Source organism: Somniosus microcephalus, chromosome 8 (assembly GCF_052327205.1).
Source record: "Somniosus microcephalus isolate GS21.2 chromosome 8, FLI_Smic_1.0, whole genome shotgun sequence".
Classification (NCBI taxonomy): domain Eukaryota; kingdom Metazoa; phylum Chordata; class Chondrichthyes; order Squaliformes; family Somniosidae; genus Somniosus; species Somniosus microcephalus.
Genome location: NC_140994.1, coordinates 75916921 through 75938119, shown reverse-complemented (window position 1 = coordinate 75938119; position 21199 = coordinate 75916921). Strand labels below are relative to the sequence as shown.

General features: G+C 46.7%; 1 protein-coding gene across 9 annotated transcripts in view; it reads left to right on the top strand.

The window, feature by feature from the left end:
* Positions 1–21199, top strand: part of pcdh15b (protocadherin-related 15b) — a 1235959-nt gene that overhangs the window by 251804 nt on the left and 962956 nt on the right. For 8 of the 9 annotated variants that reach the window (XM_085994900.1, XM_085994899.1, XM_085994896.1 and 5 more), the window contains one exon: positions 18996–19010. In XM_085994900.1, the coding sequence (XP_085851026.1) occupies positions 18996–19010 (15 nt within the window). Of the gene's footprint in view, positions 1–16792; positions 19011–21199 lie in introns of those variants that run through there. The other variant, XM_085994894.1, reaches the window with a different exon arrangement.

Below are 21199 nucleotides of genomic sequence, written 5' to 3'. Positions count from 1 at the left end.
CCCTTCTGAGTCCATATGTTTGTTTTGTCTTTGAACCTTACTTGGTCACCAGTGTGGAGTTCAGGTAGGTTTTGTGTTCCTCTGTCATAGTAGTACTTTTGCTTTTCTTTCTGTTCTTTGAACTTCCTCACTTTCTCCCCCTCTTTTGTTTTCAGGAGGTTCTCCGGGATGGGTAGGTTTGACCTTAGCCGACGTCCCATAAGGAGTTGGGCTGGTGACATACCACACTCGAGCGGCGTTGTGCGGTATACAAGCATGCTCTGGTAGAAGTCAGTTCCACTGTCTTTTGCCTTGTACATCAGTCTTTTCACTGTGTTTGCGGGCTCTCCTGGCTCAACAGCTCTGGACAACATGTCTGCTGTATACATCAGCTTACCCGGTGTGTACGCAACATTCAGTTCATCATAGACTGTCTCTCCTTCGCTTTCCACAACGAAGACTCTCTTTACCAGGTTCAGTCTCTCACAGGCTTTTAAACCTAGTATGGCTTGCACATCCTTTGGCACCACGATTAATGCTAGCGTGTGCTCTCTGTCCTTGTGTGTTACTTTGACAATGCATCTTCCTTTCACCGGTATATCAGTACCTGAGTATCCTGTCACTTTCACTTTTATTCCATGTATCTTTGGTCTGGGTCTAATTTTCTTAAAATCAGTCTCTGATATCACATTAACTTGTGCTCCAGTATCCAATTTAAATGGAATATGTATGTCATTCACTTTTAGTGTCAACATCCAGTCTCTTTCTTCTTTTTTGTTTTCAGACACAACATCTACATAGAACTCCTCTATCTCGCTTTCATCTACTGCATGGACCTTGCTTTGTTGCGCTTGGTTCTTACAGCAACGGGCATAATGGTTGTTTTTGTTGCAACTATTGCATGTTTTACCATATGCTGGACACTTTTTTGGTGGATGCTGTGTACCGCATCGACTACATGACTTTCGGTTGCCCCTTTCATTTTTGTTCGCTGGCCATGCCTCTTTTTTCACATTGGCACTCTTTTTGTTAAACGGTTTGTGTCCGTTCTTTCTCACTGCATCCACGTTGCAGCTACTGTCACTGAACAGCTCCTTTGCCTGCAACTTCACAGTTTCTGTAACCCTACACAGTGCTATGGCTTTTCCCAGGTCTAGATCTTGCTCTCTTAGCAGTCTTTCCCTTAGACCATTATCCGGAATACCACACACCAGTCTGTCTTTTATCAGCGAGTCTGTCAGTCCCCCAAATTCACATGATTTGCTTCTGTTTCTCAGTTCAGTCACATACTGATCAATAGTCTCACCCATTTTCTGTACACATGTGAAAAATCTGTGCCTCTCAAACGTCGCGTTACGTTTAGGTATGCAGTAGGCCTCAAAGTGTTCCATTATTTTATCTAGTTTCATTTTGTCTCCCTCAGCAGCGAATGTGAAGTTATTATACACCTCCAGCGCTTCATCACCCACGACATGTAAGAACAGTGACGATTTCTTTTTATTACCTTTCTCGTCAGCTCCGATTGCTGATAAATACAACCCCACACGTTGTTTGAATCTCCTCCAATTTTCAGCCACATTACCTGTCAACTGAAGCGTCGCCGGTGGGTGTAAACCTTCCATTTTTTCACTTCGTTAGCTATTCTCCAATGGTAAGCAACGATGTTCTCTTTTGGCTTGCTAAATTGTGGAGAGCTGATTTAACTTCAGATTTTTTCTCTTCATCTCTTTCAATGACTTCTGACACCATGTATTGATTTCTTTGTGGGTTCAATGACGACACATTTATGAAAGAGAATGTCTTTTAATCTAAAGTCTGTTCAACTCTTTATACAGCTTTACAGGAGACACGATGCTAGTGATGCATCTAGAACGAAACTGAAACTAAACCCAAACTGCCTTGCTTGTCTCGGTCACATGCCCTCTGCTGGTCAGGCACAAGCAATCAATACATGCAATTATGCTGGTAAGGCATGATAATCAAACAGGCAAATAACATCACTATTTGCTGATATCATTACAATACTCACTGTCAATGCCCACTTTCCAGGCAGCAGCTACGATGCCTTCATCCTGTGCCAGACTTCTGTGGCAGACCTTTTCCAGGCACCGCATCACCCAGGAGGTTGGCTTCTCGGGGACAAGGGATACCCTCTGTGCACCTGGCTGATGACACCGCTCCGTTCGCCCAGCACTCCTGCTGAGCTATGATACAACGAGAGCCATCAAGCTACCAGGAACATAATTGAGCACACAATTGGCATGCTCAAGCAACGGTTGCGCTGTTTGGACCATTCTGGAGGAGCCCTGCAGTACTCGCCTGAGCGAGTCTCCCACTTCGTTGTTGTGTGCTGCATGCTGCATAACCTGGCAATCATCAGGACCCAGCCAATGCCAGCAGACATTGGAGCACCAGTGGAGGAGGAGGAGGAGGAGGAAGATGAGGAGGATGATCATCAGCAGCACCAATGCGGGAGGGAGGCACAAAGTGGAAGGGCCATCCGTCAAAGGCTCATAGCAAGTCGCTTCTTGGCCCCCTCTGAGGGAATGACTTCTGCCATTCAAACAACCTGAATGAAACCATCCCGCAACCCCTAAGCCGGTCAAGGCAACAATGAGTGCAAAGACCAAACATGCACATTTTGAATACAGTCACTTCTTTATTTCACAAACTGTGTCTCATTTCCGCATGACAAAGTCATAGAATGAAACACAAAAAAAAACAGTCATTCACATAACTGGCTCTCACAACCTGGAGACAATGTCCAAAAGAGTAACAAAAATTTGACCATGAACCTCGGCCTTCAAGAAAACAATGAAAGACATTTTGCCACACCTCCTACTTTTTGCCCTTCAAGGGTGCTCTGCTTCCCATGCGAAATTGCCCCCTTCCCACCCTGCAGCTCCTCCGTAATGGGACCCCAGTGGCTGGAGCAAGACTGGGGGAAGGCTGCTGAGTGTCAGAAACTAAGGCTGCAGATGCCCTTGAGGGACGGCCTGGACCAGCTCTGGGCCTGGAGAGCCCGGCTGCTGACTGCTCCAACTCTGCATGGGCGGCAGCAGCCTGTCCTACAGGTGGTGGCAACTGTATTGGAGAAGAGCCAGTGGTGGCAGCAGGAATACTGTCATCTTGAGAGAGGACAGCAACTCCCTGCTCGACCGACACACTGGCACTCCCACGGGGCAGCACTTCAGCATCCAGAGCAATCTGACGGAGCACAGATTGCTGGCCTGCTGCGGCGTGGTGAAAGCCCCGGGGAAATCTGCCCGATCCAGCGAGGGTGGCAGCAGTCAGTGCTCGCGTGGCCTCAATCTGCGTCTGCATGAGACGAGCCACTGACTGCATTGCAGCACTTAGCATTTGCGTGGCAGCCGCCTGTGCTACAGCGAAGTGCTCCACACTCCTTGCCAGTGATTCAATGGATTTGGGCATCCTTGCCACTGCAGCCATGAGCTCAGTGTGCCTTTGCTCCGCCTGGGCGCTCATTTCAGCGAGGACCCGCTCATCGTCTGTGTCCAGTGCAGCAGGACTCGAGGCCATACTCTCTATCCGGGGAGAAGGCCCCCGAGCTTCCCTAACCCCCTCGCATTGCTGCAGCCCGCTGGGTCCTGGAGCTTCACCCTCATCAGACCATTCTACCCTGCTCCCCTCCAGGGAAGGCGTGTCCCCAGTATGGGCATGGGCTGCCTCGGTAGAGGGTGGCGCTGATGGTCCGGCTTCCTCCTCGCCTTCAGCTTCACTCTCACTGGCAGCTTGAGGGCCCGTCTCCTCACCTGGTGAATCACCATCTGAAAGCAGGGAGGTACAAGAGTGGCTTTAGCGTGAGGACAGGGTGGCAGCAAGGGAGGAATGAGTGCCGCGATTTACTGATTTGGATTGAAAGTGTCAAAGGCTGCTGTGGTGAGGAACAAGTGGAAGGAGAGAGGACAAAAAGGTGATGACCTTACCATTGCTGTCCAGAATGGGGTCAGCGTCTCCAGTGGCAACGGAACCAATCATCCGGCTTGCCACAATCCTGTGGATGCACTGCTCAAGATCGCTGAGGGCTTGAAGGTGAGGCCGCCCTCCACTGGTCCATTGCTGCTGTCTCCTATTATGAGACAGCTTGGCCTGCAAGAAAAAGGACAGCACCTGAGTAAATATGCAGCCATGATCTTGCCTGAAATGCCTCCCATGGTTGAATAGCCCTTACTGTATGCAGCCATGATCTTGCCTGAAATGCCTCCCATAGTTGAATAGCCCTTACTGTATGCAGCCATGATCTTGCCTGAAATGCCTCCCATGGTTGAATAGCCCTTACTGTATGCAGCCATGATCTTGCCTGAAATGCCTCCCATGGTTGAATAGCCCTTACTGTATGCAGCCATGATCTTGCCTGAAATGCCTCCCATGGTTGAATAGCCCTTACTGTATGCAGCCATGATCTTGCCTGAAATGCCTCCCATGGTTGAATAGTCCTTACTGTATGCAAAGTGTGGAATGTGCGTGTGTGTTTCATGAAAGGGCCATAGGTGTTGGATGAGTTTTGGGCATTGGGGCTTTCAAGACCCTCTGGCCATAAAGTGAGGTGGAGGTGGAGGGATGAAGAGGTTTTGAAAAAAAGGCACTCACCCTGACGACCCGAGTGAGGTCGTTGAACTTTTTCCTACATTGCACATGGGTCCCAGGCACCATGCTGCTTGAGGACACTCTCTGAGCCACCTCCCTCCACACTTTCCTGTACTCGCTTGGCAAAGGCCTCCTGCCACTCTCTGAGTACAGAATGGATCTTCTGCGCTCCACCCCGCGAACCAGAGCCTCCAAAGCCCACTCGCAGAAGCGCTGCGCTCGTTCCCTGGCCCTTTCCATAGTGTCTGGCTGCTAGATTTAGCCACAGGTCTGCCCAGGCCAAAATTCAAGGCTCCACTGAGCAGGGTGTAGCTTCAGAGCAAAATCGACCCTCCCCTTTAAGAACTGACCGGCGCCAGTGTGTCTGTGTTCAATCGCTAACTGACAGCACCTGCGCTGCGCCCGCCCTCTGAGGTAGCGCCTCGCTCCTCGGCCTTAGCGCCTTAAGAGAGTTGTGTAGCGCCTGATTTAGCGCTCCAATCACCTCCAGGGGCGATAAAAGCCAAGTTTGTTGTCGGAGGCGATAATTAGCGCCCGGCCGATAATTGCGCCCCAAATGGGGCGATACCGAATATCTCCCCCTATGTTCCTAAACACACACAAACCTGGTTTTGAATCTGTTTTCAATTCTAGGCACAACTTTAAATAATATTCTGCTTTACAATTCCTTTTATATTTCCTTCATAGCTTGAGTGTAAATGCAATGTTTTGAACAAAAATATTGCAAATTATAATTGCGTTTTAACAAGGAAAAAGATTGAATTCAGCAGGCCTTGCCTACAAATATCAAATAAGCAGACTAGTCCATTGGGTTAGTTGTTGTAGTGAGGACCAAATATTTTATAACTTAAAAGATTACACTAATTTGCATTTTTCATTTTTCATTAAGTATCTCCAACAGTATTTAATGATAAATAAATGCACTGTTTATGTAGCATATTTAAATTCCAAACTGTTATTCAGAACTCCCGTTTCAAACTTGAATAACAGTACAATCATACCACGATGTCCCACTTTTAAGGTAACCCTTCTTGTGCTATTATTTTGTGTTCTTTGCCCAGTATTAAAGGAAGAATGAAAACATGAATAGGAAGTTGGTTGTAAAATAGAAAGTCGTGGTTAATTGATGCTATTCAGACTGACAGAATGTGGTGATTCCCCTGGAGTCAGTGTTCGGATCATTGCTCTCCTCAATATATTAAGCTTGATTGGGGATAGGGGGCACAATATTAAAGTTTGTTGATGGCACATTATTTGGGTAACTGAAGAACATAGTAAATGATTTCAAGAGGATAGAGCCAGGTTAGTAGGTTAGGCAGAGAGGAGCAGCATCTTCCTTTCGGGGACCCCATGCAAAGGTTTGATTTGGGGCCCCTACATTTTACTCAGTACTAAATACCAAAAATAAAAAAAACACAAATTGCTGGAGCTACTCAGCAGGTCAGGCAGCATCTGTGGAGAGAGAAACAGAGCGAACATTTCAGGACGATGACCTTTCATCAGAACCGCTCTGACAAAAGGTCATGGACTTGAACCGTTAACTCTGTTTCTCTCTCCACAGAGGCTGCCTGACCGCCTGAATATTTCCAGCATTTTCTGTTTTTATTTCAGATTTCCAGCGTCTGCAGTATTTTGCTTTTTTTTAGTACTAAATACGACCTACAGGAAACTCTTTTTTATCCGGCACCAACGGGACCGGCGTGGTGCCGGTTTATCAAAAAGTCCGGATTACAGAGAGGTATAGTAAAAGGTACGAGAGCTCCGTACACAGCAACAAATCCAGGCTTCCCTGTTGCTTAGCAACAGGTGCAGGAACCGGCCACAAGATCCAAGCGTCCCTGTTGCTTAGCAACAGGTGCAGGAACCCGGCCACAAGATCCAGGAACGGCCACTAATATGAATTAAAACTTACCTGAACCTACTCCTGAATTTTGCCGGTTAACAGAGATTTCTGGTTATTTAGGTGCCGGTAAATCGAGAGTTTCCTGTACTTAATCTGATGTCAAAATTGCATGTGTAGGATGGTGAAAAGGCATGTTTGCAGTAGGGAACTATACTCAGACAGTTGTTCGGTGTGATTAACATCTGGAGTACAGTCCATAATCACAGAAAAATGGATTTGTTTGACTATAACTTAAAGGATGCAATTTCCAATCCGCTCAATCAATTTGCTCTAAATATTGATGCTCAGATAAAGATCCAAAAGGCTGGGAATTGCAACTAAGCAGGCAGCTCTGTCAGAGAGCGGACGCCTGCGCAATGGGCTGACTGGCTTCCTTCTCTGCTGTAAAACTCTGTGGTCAGTGAGTTGGTAACTAGAGGGTGTAAATCAAGATCATCGCCCAAAGTACAAAGCGAGAGTTTTTTCTTTATATGCAAAGGTTTTTTAAGGCAAAGGTTTTTTTTTTAAGACATAGAAGAATGCCTTAGCAGAAACAATGACAGAAGAAGAATCCATAGAAACCTTGAAAATGCAATTAGAGAAATATTTGAAAAAGGAAAATCCTCAAGGGGAGGAGAATGGGACTAGGCTTGTACTTTTTGATGGCCTCCTTATGCTGCAAACTTTCCTGAGCAAACAACAGTTACTAAACTCTGGTTGAACAGAGCGTGCATTTAGTTGACTAAATTAGATTTTGTGACCTTTAAAGGACTTTAGCAGCAGAACAACACTTTGTGCATTACACGGCTTTAACAGTCTTGTCCTTATAAAACAATGCATCATCTGATGTACTATGAGCAATACCGTGGGCAATCTGCTAATATATCTAATATACATTACATTCAACACGTGGGTCATGCATTTCATTGAAAAGTCATTACAAGCACCTACGTGGTATGCTAGGCAGTTTCAGTGTTAAAGATCACACTGTATGACACATAGCTGATATTTATAGTGAGAGTATTGTTATGTCCGTGTATCTTAATGTTGTGTCCTTCAATAATCAGACAACAGACTGCAGGGAACAATTCAACAGGTGTTTACTGAATGAGGGTTACTCTAGAACTAACTATACAGATCACTACTCAGGGTTTATATACAGGTGTGGTCACTGCCAGTACTACAGTATACAGGAGCTGTAACAAGTAGTTCTCTCCCTTAAGGAATATATACATTACATACATTACAATTCCTCCCCTTTTAGATTAACAGTACCATAATACTCATTTAACAATTAACATTTTTAATATACAATGTTATATGAAAATAGTCCATTCATATATTCAGTCTCTGGGGCGGCTTCCTGATTCTTTCTGGATGAAGCCTTTCCCGAGTGTCTCGCTCTTGGTGCAGAGGCGATTCTAGCACCCTGTCGTCAGTTGATTCATCAGCTTCCAATGCTATTGTTTCTGAGGTAGATGCGACCTGTACCTCGGGTTCATCACCAGGTACGTATGGCCGAGACATGGGGTTGACTCATTCCTGTGACTCTAGGATCTGGTCAGCATGGCATCTCACAATGTTCTCCCCAACATCCACTGTGTACATTAGTGGCCCCTGCCATGTGCATATCGTTCCTGGTTGCCATTTCTCTGTTTGGTAGTCGCGGGCCAAGACTGGTTGCCCTACATTGAAGCCCCTTGTCGGCTTCTCATTGATGTGCTGGAATTGCTTACTCTCAACATCTCTTCGTACATTTGGTCTGAGCAAATCCAGACGAGATCTCAACCTTTGGTTAAAGAGCATCATGGCCAGGGCCTGGTTGGTGACTGCATGTGTCGCATTTCTGTAGGCTAACAGGAAATTGTCCACTTTAGGCTGCAGTGGAATGTCGTCATCGCACATGGCCTTTACTGCTTTTTTAAAGGTTTGTACGAACGTCTCAGCCAATTCATTTGTGGCTGGATGATACGGGGCGGATGTGTAATGCCTTACCCCATTCCTTTTCATAAATCTTCGAAACTCTTCGGACACAAACTGTGGTCCGTTATCAGAGCAAATCTGCTCTGGCAAGCCGTTCCTGGCAAAAATGGTCCGTAGGACTGCAATAGTTTTCTCCGTGGTGGTGGAGGACATCTTGATTACCTCAGGCCATTTCGAGTGCGCATCCACGGCTATTAAAAACATTGAGTCCATGAATGGACCAGCAAAAGCAATATGCACCCGTTGCCATGGAGATGAGGGCCACTCCCATGGGTGTAGAGGGGCATGTGGTGGTGCATTTTGGACCTTCTGGCATCCTGAGCAGCTCTTTGTCAGGTCCTCGATTTGCTGATCGATCCCCGGCCACCACACATAAGCCCTAGCAAGGCTTTTCATTTTCACCCCTCCCAGATGACCTTCGTGAAGCTCATTGAGCACTCTCTCCCTTAACTTGGGTGGAATTACCACTCGGGATCCACACATCAAGGTCCACTGGCATACTGACAGCTGTTCTCTTCTGGATGAGAATGCTGGCAACAGTGAGTCGCCATGTGCTGGCCATCCCTTCACCGTCAAATCATATACCTGAGACAGTGTCGGGTCATTTCGGGTCTCCTTCTCTATACCAGCGTTAGTTACTGGCAAGCATTCAATTATAGTCGAATGAAATATTTCGACAGGATCCACTGCTGGTGCTTCCTCCGCAGTAGGCAGTGGCAGGCGTGATAGCCCATCAGCGTTTCCATGCTGTTTTGTGCCCTTATACTCGATTTCATATTGGTGCGCCCCTAGAAAAAGGGACCATCTTTGTAGCCATTGCGCAGTCATCACCGGAACGCCCTTCTTTGGATTAAAGATGGAGACAAGTGGTTGGTGGTCAGTCAGCAAGGTGAACTTCTGCCCGTGCAGATAGTGATTGAACTTTTTCACTCCCCACACTAGGCTGGGGGCCTCCCTGTCAATCTGGGCGTAGTTATGCTCGGCTGAGGTTAGTGATCGTGACGCAAAGGCTATTGGCCTCTCTGAGCCGTCCGAGAATTTGTGCAACAGCACCGCTCCAATGCCGTAGGGTGACGCATCACATGCCAACCGAATTGGTAATGCCGGGTTGTAATGGGCCAATACCTCTTTCGATGTGATTAGTGTTTTGCTCTTCTGGAAAGCTCGTCTACATTCGTCACTCTACTTCCATGGCACACCAGTTTGTAGTAGGGTGTTCAGTGGGTGTGGTATTGTAGACAAATTTGGCAAGAACTTATGGTAGTAGTTTACCAGCCCGAGGAACGACCTCAGTTGTGACACATTTTCCGGTGCTGGAGCCTTGACTCCTGCCTCAATCTTCTCTGGGGACTTATGTAACCCCTCTTTATCGATAACGTGGCCACAATACGAGATCTGTTTTCTAAAAAACTCGCATTTGGGGCGGTTAGCTCGGAGCCCATATTCCTGCAATCTAGTGAGCACCTGCTCCAGGTTGGCAAGGTGATCACTGTCATTTTTGCCCGTGACCAGGATGTCGTCCAAATAACACTGGGTCCCTGGGATCCCTTGCAGGACTTGTTCCATTGCCCTCTGCCAAATAGCCGGAGCTGATGCTACCCCGAATACCAGCCGGTTGTATTGGTAGAGACCTTTATGGGTGTTGATTGTGAGGTAATTTTTTGATGCTTCTTCTACCTCCATTTGCAGATACGCCTGGGCCAGATCAATCTTAGTGAAGCGTTTCCCTCCAGATAGCGAGGCAAAAATATCTTCAATCCGCAGAAGTGGATATTGTACGGTGTGAAGGACCGGGTTCACTGTTACCTTAAAGTCCCCACAGATGCGAACCTTCCTTGGTTCCCCAGGCGTGCTGCTCAACGACTTTTTCATCACAGGGACGATGGGTGTAGCCCACTCGTTCCAGTCTACCTTGGACAGTACACCTGAACGTTCCAGACTCTCCAGCTCTGCTTCGATGGCTGGGCGGATGGCATAAGGTACCGGTCTGGCCTTAAAAAATTTTGGGCTTGCGTTTTCTTCAATTTTAATCATCACTGTCATGCCTTTTAGTGTTCCGAGTCCTTGCTGGAACACTTCTTTCGCGTCAGTTAGGATCTTTGACATTCGCCCAGGTGTGACGTCGTCATCCTTTTTGTCAGCCACAGTCAGTGCCTGTATGGAATGCCAATCTAGCTGTATCTTCCAGATCCATTCACGTCCTAGTAGTGGTGGTCCTCCATCTGGCAATACATATCGGTCCATTTTTGGTGTTTCCTTGCCGTTATATATAACATTCACCCTTATTTTTCCTTTGGGGTAGACTTTTTGCCCCGTGTACATCTTCAAGACAATCTTTGTATCTCTCACGGGTATATGTGAGAATAGCCGCTTGTAGTCCCTTCGGTTTATGACTGTTAGGGCTGATCCTGTGTCCAGTTCCATTTTCACTTGGACTCCTGCTATCTTGTGCGTGACCCAGATAGTTTGGTGATCCTCCGTTTTGATCACATTATGTAGTTTCAGACAACCCAGCTCCTTGCTTCCGGAGTCTGTATCACTCTTCTGTTCGTCTGAACTACTCTCCGTCACCTTATGTACCTTCTTGTACTTCTCCTGTGGAGATTTATTGCTGCTGGTTTTCTTTCCCCACCTGCAGACTCTTGCTATGTGTCCTACTTTTCCACACTGTCTGCACGTTTTGTCCTTGAACCAGCAATCATTATGGTCGTGTGTTGTTCTGCCGCAGCGATAGCACTTCACTGTTCCGTATGACATTTCATTTGTGCCATATTCTTGCGGTCTCCGTTGTATCTCTGCAGCGCCCCATGCTGCTGCTTCGTGTGATACTGCCATGCTGAAAGCCTTGTCCAGCGTAAGATCCTTTTCATTTAGAAGCCGTTTCTGGGTTCCTTCACTTTGAAGCCCACACACAAACTTGTCCCTTAAAGTATCTGCTAGTCCCGTTCCAAACTGGCAGTGGTTCGATAGCTTGCGCAGTTCCGTTAAATACTCAGCATTACTTTCATCTTTATGCTGGTTCCTTTTGTGAAACTTAAATCTTTCTGCTATCAGCAGCGGTGTGGGGTTTAAGTGGTCCTGTAGGATTGACACTATGTTTTCAAAATCCTTTTCTACTGGCTTCTCTGAGGTTACTAGGTTTCGTAGTAAGCCTTACGTTTTTGCACCCATTGAATTCAACAATACCAGCGCTTTCTTGTCATCTGGCACTCCATTCACCTTGCAGTATACTTCTATGCGTTCGACATATGTCGTCCAATCTTCGACTTCATTGTCGAACGCTGTGATACTGCCACTCTTCGGCATTTTTGGGTGTGGTTAGACTGGCTTAAAATGGCATCTCCCGCGCTTTCCTTTCTCCCCCGCTGCGGCTTAAAATGGCATCTCCCGTGCTGCTGCCAACGCCGCTCTCGGTGGTCCTCGTGGCAAATGGCGATGCCCTGTGGGTTTCGTGCGCTGCTTCTGCGCTGCTGCCAACGCCGCTCTCTGCGGTCCTCGTGGTAATGGCAGTGCCTCGCGTTTTCCTACACGCCTCTCTCCCTCGTTGACGCTGCTCTGCCCTTGACCACCGGCTGCGCTCTGCTCTCTCTCGTCTCTCTCCCCCGTTGACGCCGCTCGGTCCTGAACACCAGCTGCGTCCTGTGCGCCCTGCCCTCTCTCTCTCTCTCTCCCCCCGTCGACGCTGCTCGGCCTTTTTCTGTGCCGCTCGTTCGGGTTCTAGCCCGCAGCCGTCCAGGAAGGGTCTGCGCAGTACCTGTTGCCAGCCCGTTTCGCTGGACCACTGTGACTGGAAAGCCAAGCCTGGCTCTCGACAGCCTCCCCTGCGATGCTCAAATCTCCACTGGATGACTGGGCGGTTGCCCATGGCCGACGCCCGTGCTTCTGGACTCGACCTTCTTCCACTGTTCTCCAGGAGCGAATCCCTGGGAGGTGATGCAGAGTTGCAGGTAGGTTCGAATCTGCCTCGTCGCCAATGTTATGTCTGTGTATCTTAATGTTGTGTCCTTCAATAATCAGACAACAGACTGCAGGGAACGATTCAACAGGTGTTTACTGAATGAGGGTTACTCTGGAACTAACTGTACAGATCACTACTCAGGGTTTATATACAGGTGTGGTCACTGCCGGTACTACAGTATACAGGAGCTGTAAAAAGTAGTTCTCTCCCTTAAGGTTTATGTACATTACATACATTACAAGTATCACCCTGGGATTATGCAATTTTGCCATCGGGTGGCTATTGCGTTACCATAAGTCACTCAAAATGCTTTGATATTTTTTATTCGCTGTTTTTATTCCACAGTAACTAAAATTTCTAACATCCAAAGTAAGGTTTATACAAGATAAAGATTTTTTTTTAAATTCACAATAACATGATTAAATTTATCAAATTGACTTTTATGTTTTTACTTGAAGGCCTCAGCCTCTCCAAATGCCAGGGATTGGAGATGATGGGGGTGATTTTCATTCAGAAGTCGGGAAGGAGGCGGGACTGCAACTTTCAGGGTTGTAGTCCTGCCTCCATCGAGATGCGGCCAATCCACGCGATTTTAACTTGATTGACCTTGTTGAGCCCACCCAGTGGAGGGAGGTACTGCAGCACATCTCGGGCAGCACTGTAGTCCCCAGGAACAACACACAGTGAAGGAAGAAATTTAACAACCTCACTCAGGTGGTCAGGGTGAGTAAATGCTTCAACAAATGCTACATACCACCATCTGAACCACAATCTCCACTTCTCACACCTTGCACACAGTGACAGTCATTCAACTATGGCTGGTACATCACCCAAACTCATTGCTCCACACTCACTCACACTTTCCTTTCTCTTGCAGACCAAGGTGGCTCACAACAGGAGAGAGCAGGAGCGCACAGGCGGGGGACAAGCCGACACCTAACCACTGTCTGCACTGGAAAATAGAGCGTTGCAGAGTGGTAGGCGCCGTGACCACCAGCAATGTTGACCCCCTTGGGGACAACAATGGTATGTTCATGTACGATAGCAAAATACTGCAGATGCTGGAAATCTGAAATAACAACAGAAAATGCTAGAAAAACTCAGCAGGCTAGGCAACATCCGTGGAGAGAGAAATAGAGTCAACATTTCAGGTGGAAACCCAGCCCCCAAATTGGCCTTTTAATCTGTTTCATTTCCTGTGTTTTTTCAGTCCTGATGAAGGGTTTCGACCTGAAACGTTTACTCTATTTCTCTCTCAACGGTATGTTTATCCCTACTCCTCCTTCTCACATCCCACTTCCCCCTCACCCCACAAGCGTTTCGCACTTTCCAGCTAATCATGCTGTATGGATGCCTTTCTCCCTTCCTGCCCCCCCCTCATTTTAACCCGACTCTTGTGCCTTTATGCTGTCAGATAATGAGCAACACCTGAGCAGCCTGTCCTTGAGGGCACCATAGAGAGCGAGGCGGGAGAAGAGGAGGAAGAAGAACACACCGCGTCACTGCATGTCTCACCCGCAGGCACCAGCTCAGATACTGGCACTACGCATTCATTAGAGGCTAGCATAGTAGCAGGATCTGCATAGGGTGAGACAGTGGGGACAAGTGGGCTGCAGTAAGGCCAGGGGGAAAGGGTAGCTCCGGTGGCCATCTCCCCAGAGGGCGAGTTCGCGCGAGAGTTCTGCTGTACAGGACTCAGATGAGGACCTCGATGGGGAGGCATTTAGAAGAAGGGTGGTGGGCATGCACACAGAGATGATAGATGCAATGGCAAGGGTGCCTGAGAGCCTCTCGGCAATGATAAGGAGCGTGGAGGAGCCCACCACCAACATTGCACAAGGCTCTGTGCACCCCATGGAGTCCATCATTTCCAGTCTGCAAAGGGTGGTAGACTCCCAGAGAGACCGTTGCGACCCAGACCAGATGCTGCATGTGATGGGTGATCTGGCAGCTTCTATTGCAGCACAGGCAGAAGCGACGTAACGTCTTAGTGCTATAATGCAGTCTGTGCTTTGGTGGCATCCAATCTCAGACTGCTCTCATGCAGTCTCAGCTTGATGCCACGCAAGCTCTGACTGCTGCCATCGTGGCTGGGTCTACCACTGTCGACCGGGGCTTTCACGGTGTCGCAGCAGGCCAGCAATCTGTGCTCCAACAGATTGCTAGGGATGCTGAAGTGCTGCCCTGGGGGAGTGGCAGTAGGTCAGTGGAGCAGGAACCTTCTGTCCCCTCTCAAGATGACAGTATTCCAGCTCCCACCACTGCCACGCTATCATTGCCCTTGTCGCTGCCTGTCATCCAACCATCCCAGACTGCTACCGCCCATGCTGAGGTGGTGCAACCTACAGCCGGGCCTTCCAGGCCCAGAACTGGTCGAGGGCGTCCTGCAAGGCTACCTGAAGTCTCCCGCATGGACATTCAGCAGCCTTCCACCAGCCGTGCTGCAGCCACTGGGCCAACACTTCATAGGAGCACTAGAGTAGGCAAAGGCACAGTAACGACAGGCACTAAGAGATTGCACAGGGGTGAGGTGTTAATATGTTTGTTGTAAATATGTGTTCACTGATTTTTGATAAATTTATTTATTCAGTTTGGATTCTTTTGTGGTGTCTCTCATTTCAGCTCTGCGCTGTGAAATGGCCTGCAACAGGGATGGAATGATGGGGATGTGGTGAGCAACGGAGATCTGGGGTTTAATTCATTCTAACCGCAGTCTAATGAGGTGGTCACGGACTACCCTTCCGGAAGGCCGATTGAGTGGCTGTCTCCTCCCTCGCTGTTGTTCCTCCTCCTTCTCCTCCTCCTTATCTTCCTCCTCCTCCTCCTCTCCCTCCTTTTGAGGTGGTCCCGCAATCCCTGGTGGCAAGGGCTGGGTGCTCATGATGACCAAGTTGTGGAGCATGCAGCAGACCACCACGAAACGGGACACCCACTCAGCCGAGTACTGGAGGGCTCCTCCTGAGTGGTCAAAGCAGCAGAACCGTTGCTTGAGCACCCCGATGGTCTGCTCGATGATGTTCCTGGTGGCAGCATGGCTCTCATTGTATGAGTGCTGGGCAGGAGCTTTGGGGTTGCGGAGGGGAGTCATGAGTCAGGTGGAGAGCGGCTAGCCCTTGTCTCTGAGCAGCCAGATGCGAGCTTGACATGATGGCTGGAGGAGTGATGGCACACCGGTCTGGCACAGGATGAAGGCATTGTAGCTGCTGGTAGGGTAGCGGGCATTGACATTGAGGATTAGCTGTCTGTTATCGCACACCAGCTGCACATTAAGTGAATGGTAGCCGTTGCGGTTATGGAAGATCTCAGGATTGTTTTGCGGTGCCCGCAAAGCCACGTGGCTTCAGTCAATGGCGCCCTGCACCATGGGGAATTCTGCTATCCTGGCAATGCTACATCCGCGCTCGTCCTGCTTTTCTCTGGTGGTGGGGAAGGAAATGTAGTCCCTTCTGCTACTGTGGAGAGCCTCTGTGACCTCCCAGATGTAGCGATGGATGGCGAACTGCAAGATGTTAGCTATGTCTCCTGTTGCAGACTGGAAGGATCCTCTGGCAAAGAAATTGAGGGGGACGGTGACCTTGACTGCCACTGAGAGAGCCGTGGTCGCCTTGATCTGAGGCTGGCGGTCTGGAGTTCTTTTACCACCTCCTTCTAATACACTGCTCCTCGCTTAATTGGAGGTAGGAGAAGTGCTCTCAGAATACCCTCGAAGGGGAAGGCCTTCTGTTCAGAGCCCTGATGGCCTTCCTCCTCCCTCTGGGCACATGTTCCCGTCTTTCTCGGTGCCTCTGCTCCCTCTGCCGTAGATCCGGGAGGGCAAGGTCGACTGCCAGTACAGTTCCCATTAATGTAACTAAGCGTGGCAGTTTGATTTTTTAAAGAATAAATGTAGCAATTTTTTAGTTGCCACAACAGTCCTGATACTAAATAACCTTGAAATTACGGAATGAGACTGATGCACTATGTGAAACTGACAAGAAAGCATTGAAACTCACTAACCTACAGCTGCGACTCACTACTGATGATCCCTTTAAAAAATGTCCCTTGAGCCGGCTTCCTGCTGCTTCACGCCAGCTCTCCCTGTTGCTGTTTACGCCAGGCGCTAAGGCAGGTGGCGACAATCAATTTTGCAGGTTGGGCAGCCAGTGAGCATTTCACACTCCTTGACGCCACGATCCACTTGGCATTGAGGCTCCCAGCGATAACTGTTAGCGCCGGCGCTGCGGGGTGGGGGGTGCAGGATTTGGCATGAGGCATTGGATTCGCCTCGTCTTGCCCCGACGATAATGCTCTAGCACTCCAGCAGAAGGCACTAAGGTACCAAATTTTCCCCCCTCTGTCTCCTCTTGTCCTTATTTATGTTATAGAACTGCTGATTAAATGCTGCCTTGGAGTGGATAACTTATGACCTCAAACTTGAGTTTGTAAGTGATTTAGTTAAATCCGAAACCAGGTTCTTAAATCTAAACAAAGCAAACTACGTAGGTACGATGGGAGAGTTGGCTAAGGTAGATTGGGAAACTACATTAACAGGTATGACGGTAGACAAGCAATGGCTAGCATTTAAAGAATTAATACATAATTTACAACAAATATACATTCCTTTAAGGCACAAAAACCCCTCAGGAAAGGTGGTCCAACCGTGGCTAACAAGAGAACTTTAAGATAGCATTAGATCAAAGCAAAAGGCTTATAATGTTGCCAAAAAGCATAGTAAACCTGAGGGTTGGGAGGATTTTAGAATTCAGCAAAGAAGAACCAAGAAATTGATAAATAAAGGGAAAATAGAATGAGAGCAAACTAGACATAAAAACAGACAGTATAAGCTTCTATAGGTATGTAAAAAGGACAAGATTAGCAAAAGTAAACGTGGGTCCCTTACAGGCTGAGACAGGAGAAATTGTAATGGGGAATAAGAAAATGGCATAGGAATTAAACAAATACTTTGGGCTGGATTTTACTTAATGAGACGAGTCGGGGGCGGAACTGCTGCCTTCCGGGTTATAGTCTCGCCCCCAGCGACGTCCGACGCACAGATGCTATTTTCCCCTGATAGGCCTTGTCCAGAGAGCTGTGGAGGCTCAGTCGTTGAATATATTCAAGACAGAGATCGATAGATTTTTGGCAATTAAGGGAATCAAGGGATATGGGGATAGTGCAGATAAGTGAAGATGAGGCAGAAGATCAGCCATGATCTTATTGAATGGTGGAGCAGGCTCGAGGAGCCAAATGGCCTACCCCTGCTCCTATTTCTTTTGTTCTTATGTTCAAACTCATAACAGATAGGGTTTCTGACATAACCAGCCTTAGGCTTCTGCTTCAATAAACTATAATTATCTCCTTAACACTTCCCCATTCCAGTTTTCTTTTGACAATCTACATCCTCTCATTTTAAACATTGTATTATTGAAGGCTCCCTCACTTATTAATTTCCTTATGAGACAATTCTGAAATGGTTATGGTGGGCCATTAAAACCAAAGTGAGGAATCTGACTCACTCCTGACTGCATGTCACGTTTCACTTAGTGATGGGTTTGCTAGCCTTAGTTATTCATTTGCGAAGGGAGGGAATGCTGCTAAATCTTGGAAGTATTGCCAAGAATTCCCTCCTGCATGGTTCAAATGTACCTCCTACCCAGCTGATCAAGGAATAGCACTGATGAGATCTATGGAAATGTCTTTGCAATTGTTCAAGGACTACCTTGGTAAAGCCTTTCTAAAGAATGATTCCATATCTCAAAGAATCATCAATAGATGATGCTGGAACTGCTAAATGCCACTGAGCCAACCTGGGACTGACACATATTTTCCTCCCCACTCATGCAAATCTGATACATGAACACCGAAAACTTAATGCATGTGTTTGGCACATGCACAGAAGTTGTCAGTGTTTGCACATGCACAGATTTCACCGATTGCACATGAACGCATTAAAATCTCAGGACAAGGCTGCAAAATGCTGATTTCAGAAGTCTGCCACTGACTTATTGAAAGAGCTGAAGAAACGTTGATGTTGGTGTCAAACGCTGCTGGTTGGAATGAATAAGATTAAATTGAATGTATCAAAATATTTTCCAGACATTGATCATAAACAAATTAATTGTTTTGCATTTTTGCCATTGTTTTAATCTCATACAATGTATTTTGCTTTTCTTGTTTACACCTTTATTCCTAATAATTTAAACTAATCTAAATTTAATTTCAGTTTTCCTTACTAAAGTACTTAGATCTTGATTGAGGAAGGCAGCATCCATACAAATAAAAACAAGCTCAGGAACAATATTGCTCTTCAGTGACATCACATACATAGCCTCCCTTTTCTGTTCTTTTCGATGGACATTGGTACTGGGATGCAGTTATGCTGAGGACTACAGTACATATTTAAGGGCTCTGTTTACAGATAGGAAATGTGGTTAGGACTTGATCAATTTTCTTTTCCTGCAACTTATTTTTAATTGTACCTTTCAATACTTGCCCTCGTTTTGAAATCTAATGTTCTGTTTTAATCCACTGAAAATTTGTCTTCCTTTCTTCTCTTCCACTATGCTGTGCTGCCTCAATCTTTGTGACATTGAACTTTATCTCCAGACTGGCAGTTTGAGGGTAAGATGGTGAAGTTACATAAGCTTAATGTCTTTAAATGTTCTTACTTGGCTAATCTTAATATTTTATATACTATGCCTTAAGTTAATCAGTTTAATTTAAATTGGTACATAGTGATTGTGCTCAATTAAAATTTGTGTGCATATAAGGACAGGATGGGGAAAGAGAGAACAGTTACAGAATATAGCCAAACTCTAACTTTTACAAATTGTGTTTTCCAATTATTGATTCTGTATGAGACCTGCTTCAACTGAAATGCAATAAAACTTGTTTCAGCCCTTTAAAATTGTGTGAATACTTGAGCTTAGATAAGCAATGGCGAACATTTAAAGAAATATTTCATAATTCTCAATGAAGAGGTACAATTGAGAAATAAAAACTCCACGGGAAAAGTGATCCATCTGTGACTAACTAAAGAGGTTAAGGATAGTATTAGATTGAAATAAGAGGCTTGTAATGTTGCCAAGAAGAGTAATAAGCCTCAGGATTGGAAGAGTTTCAGAAAGCAGCAAAGCATGATGAAAAAATTGATAAAGAGGGAGAAAATAGAATGAGAGTAAACTAGCAAGAAATATAAAAACAGATTGTAAGAGCTTCTATAAGTATGTAAAAAGGAAGAGAGTAGCAAAAGTAATCATGGGTTCTTTAGAGGCTGAGGCAGAATAAATTATAATGGGGAATAAGGAAATGGCAGAAACGTTATACAAATATTTTATAACTGTTTTCACAGTAGAATACGCAAAAAACATACAAGAAATAGTGGGGAACCAAGGGTCTAATGAAAGTGAGGAACTGTAGGAATTAATAAGCAGGGTTGGGGTTATTGTCTCTGGCCAGTCAGAAGCCTCTGAGCTGCTCCACGGACCCCGTGCGGTTTCGAATCGCTCCCCTATTCCTGGTTCTGACCGCCGGACTTATTCGGTAGCAATGTAGACAGAAGAATGTGACTCGTGGTTGGGTGCAAAACAGGCCAGTATTTATTGAAACAAAAAGAAAGAAACAACTTAAAAATCATCGATACAACACACTTATGCCTGGTACAGCACTTTACTTCTCACAATACACTTTAGTGTCTACTACCGCATTCGTTTGCTTAATAGAACACTGTTACTTAAATGCAGCACTTTACTTCTTAGTACAACACTGTTACTTAGTTACAGCACTTTTAATACAGCTACTTAGTGTTCACTACAGCACTTTTCTGCTTAGTGCAACACTGTTACTTAGATACAGCACTTTTAATACAGCTACTTAGTGTTCACTACAGCACCTTTCTGCTTAATGCAACACTGTTACTTAAATAGGGGAGGAAAAAACGGACACAATGAGGGAAAATTGACTAAAATTACAGTTTAACAAGATTTCCCTTAATTCCCACCCTTATACCTATTCTAAGTTGCCTTGTAATGGGCCAGAAAAAGTATGCTCACCAATGAACGCCTGCCCCGTGCCTTTGCGGTCTTAGATTCTTCACCACCCTGAAGATAGAGATACCCCAGTGTTTAAAAGTAACTGCTGGTATTCCACTCCCTTGGGCGGGCTCCCAAGTTGTAGAGGGCGCGGAGGCGAGGCTGCAGAGAGAGAGCGAGGTGGCTTCTTGAGAAGCTATCTTATACCCCATTTGGGGCTGAAATCTTCCCGCCCAAATCCGGATGCATCTGGGCTAAACAAAAGGGATCCAAACTGTCCCCATTGACTATGATGGGTTTTGGATGAATCACGCATTCATTGTGATGGGTTTTTGAATGCATCCCCATTCTTGTGATGGGTTGAATGAAACTGTCCCAGTTTGAAAAACCATGGCCTAGAAATTCAGTTGGTTGCGCCAGCAGTTAGCGCCTTAAGAGAAGTGAATTTCGGGCGCTATGCGTGTAGCACCCGGGCGCAGCGCAGTTTGCGCCTCGCCCCAAATTAAGTTGACCCTTAGCGCCGGCGCAAAGTTTAGCGCCCGCCCGGCTGCGCGCGCAGAAAATGATGTCACATCCTCGTGCAACGCCCTTTGCGCGCCCCGATTCCAAACTTCAGTCGGACCGCCCCATTGTGCGGCTGGCTGCCAGAGCGTTTGTAAAATGGAACGCAACACAGCCGACGCGGGCCCCGGGGAGTGCAAATTAAAGGGCACGTACCCTGCAGTATAAAGGGCAGCCATTTTGCAGCAAACACTCTTGTGCAACGGATTTCTGGACACA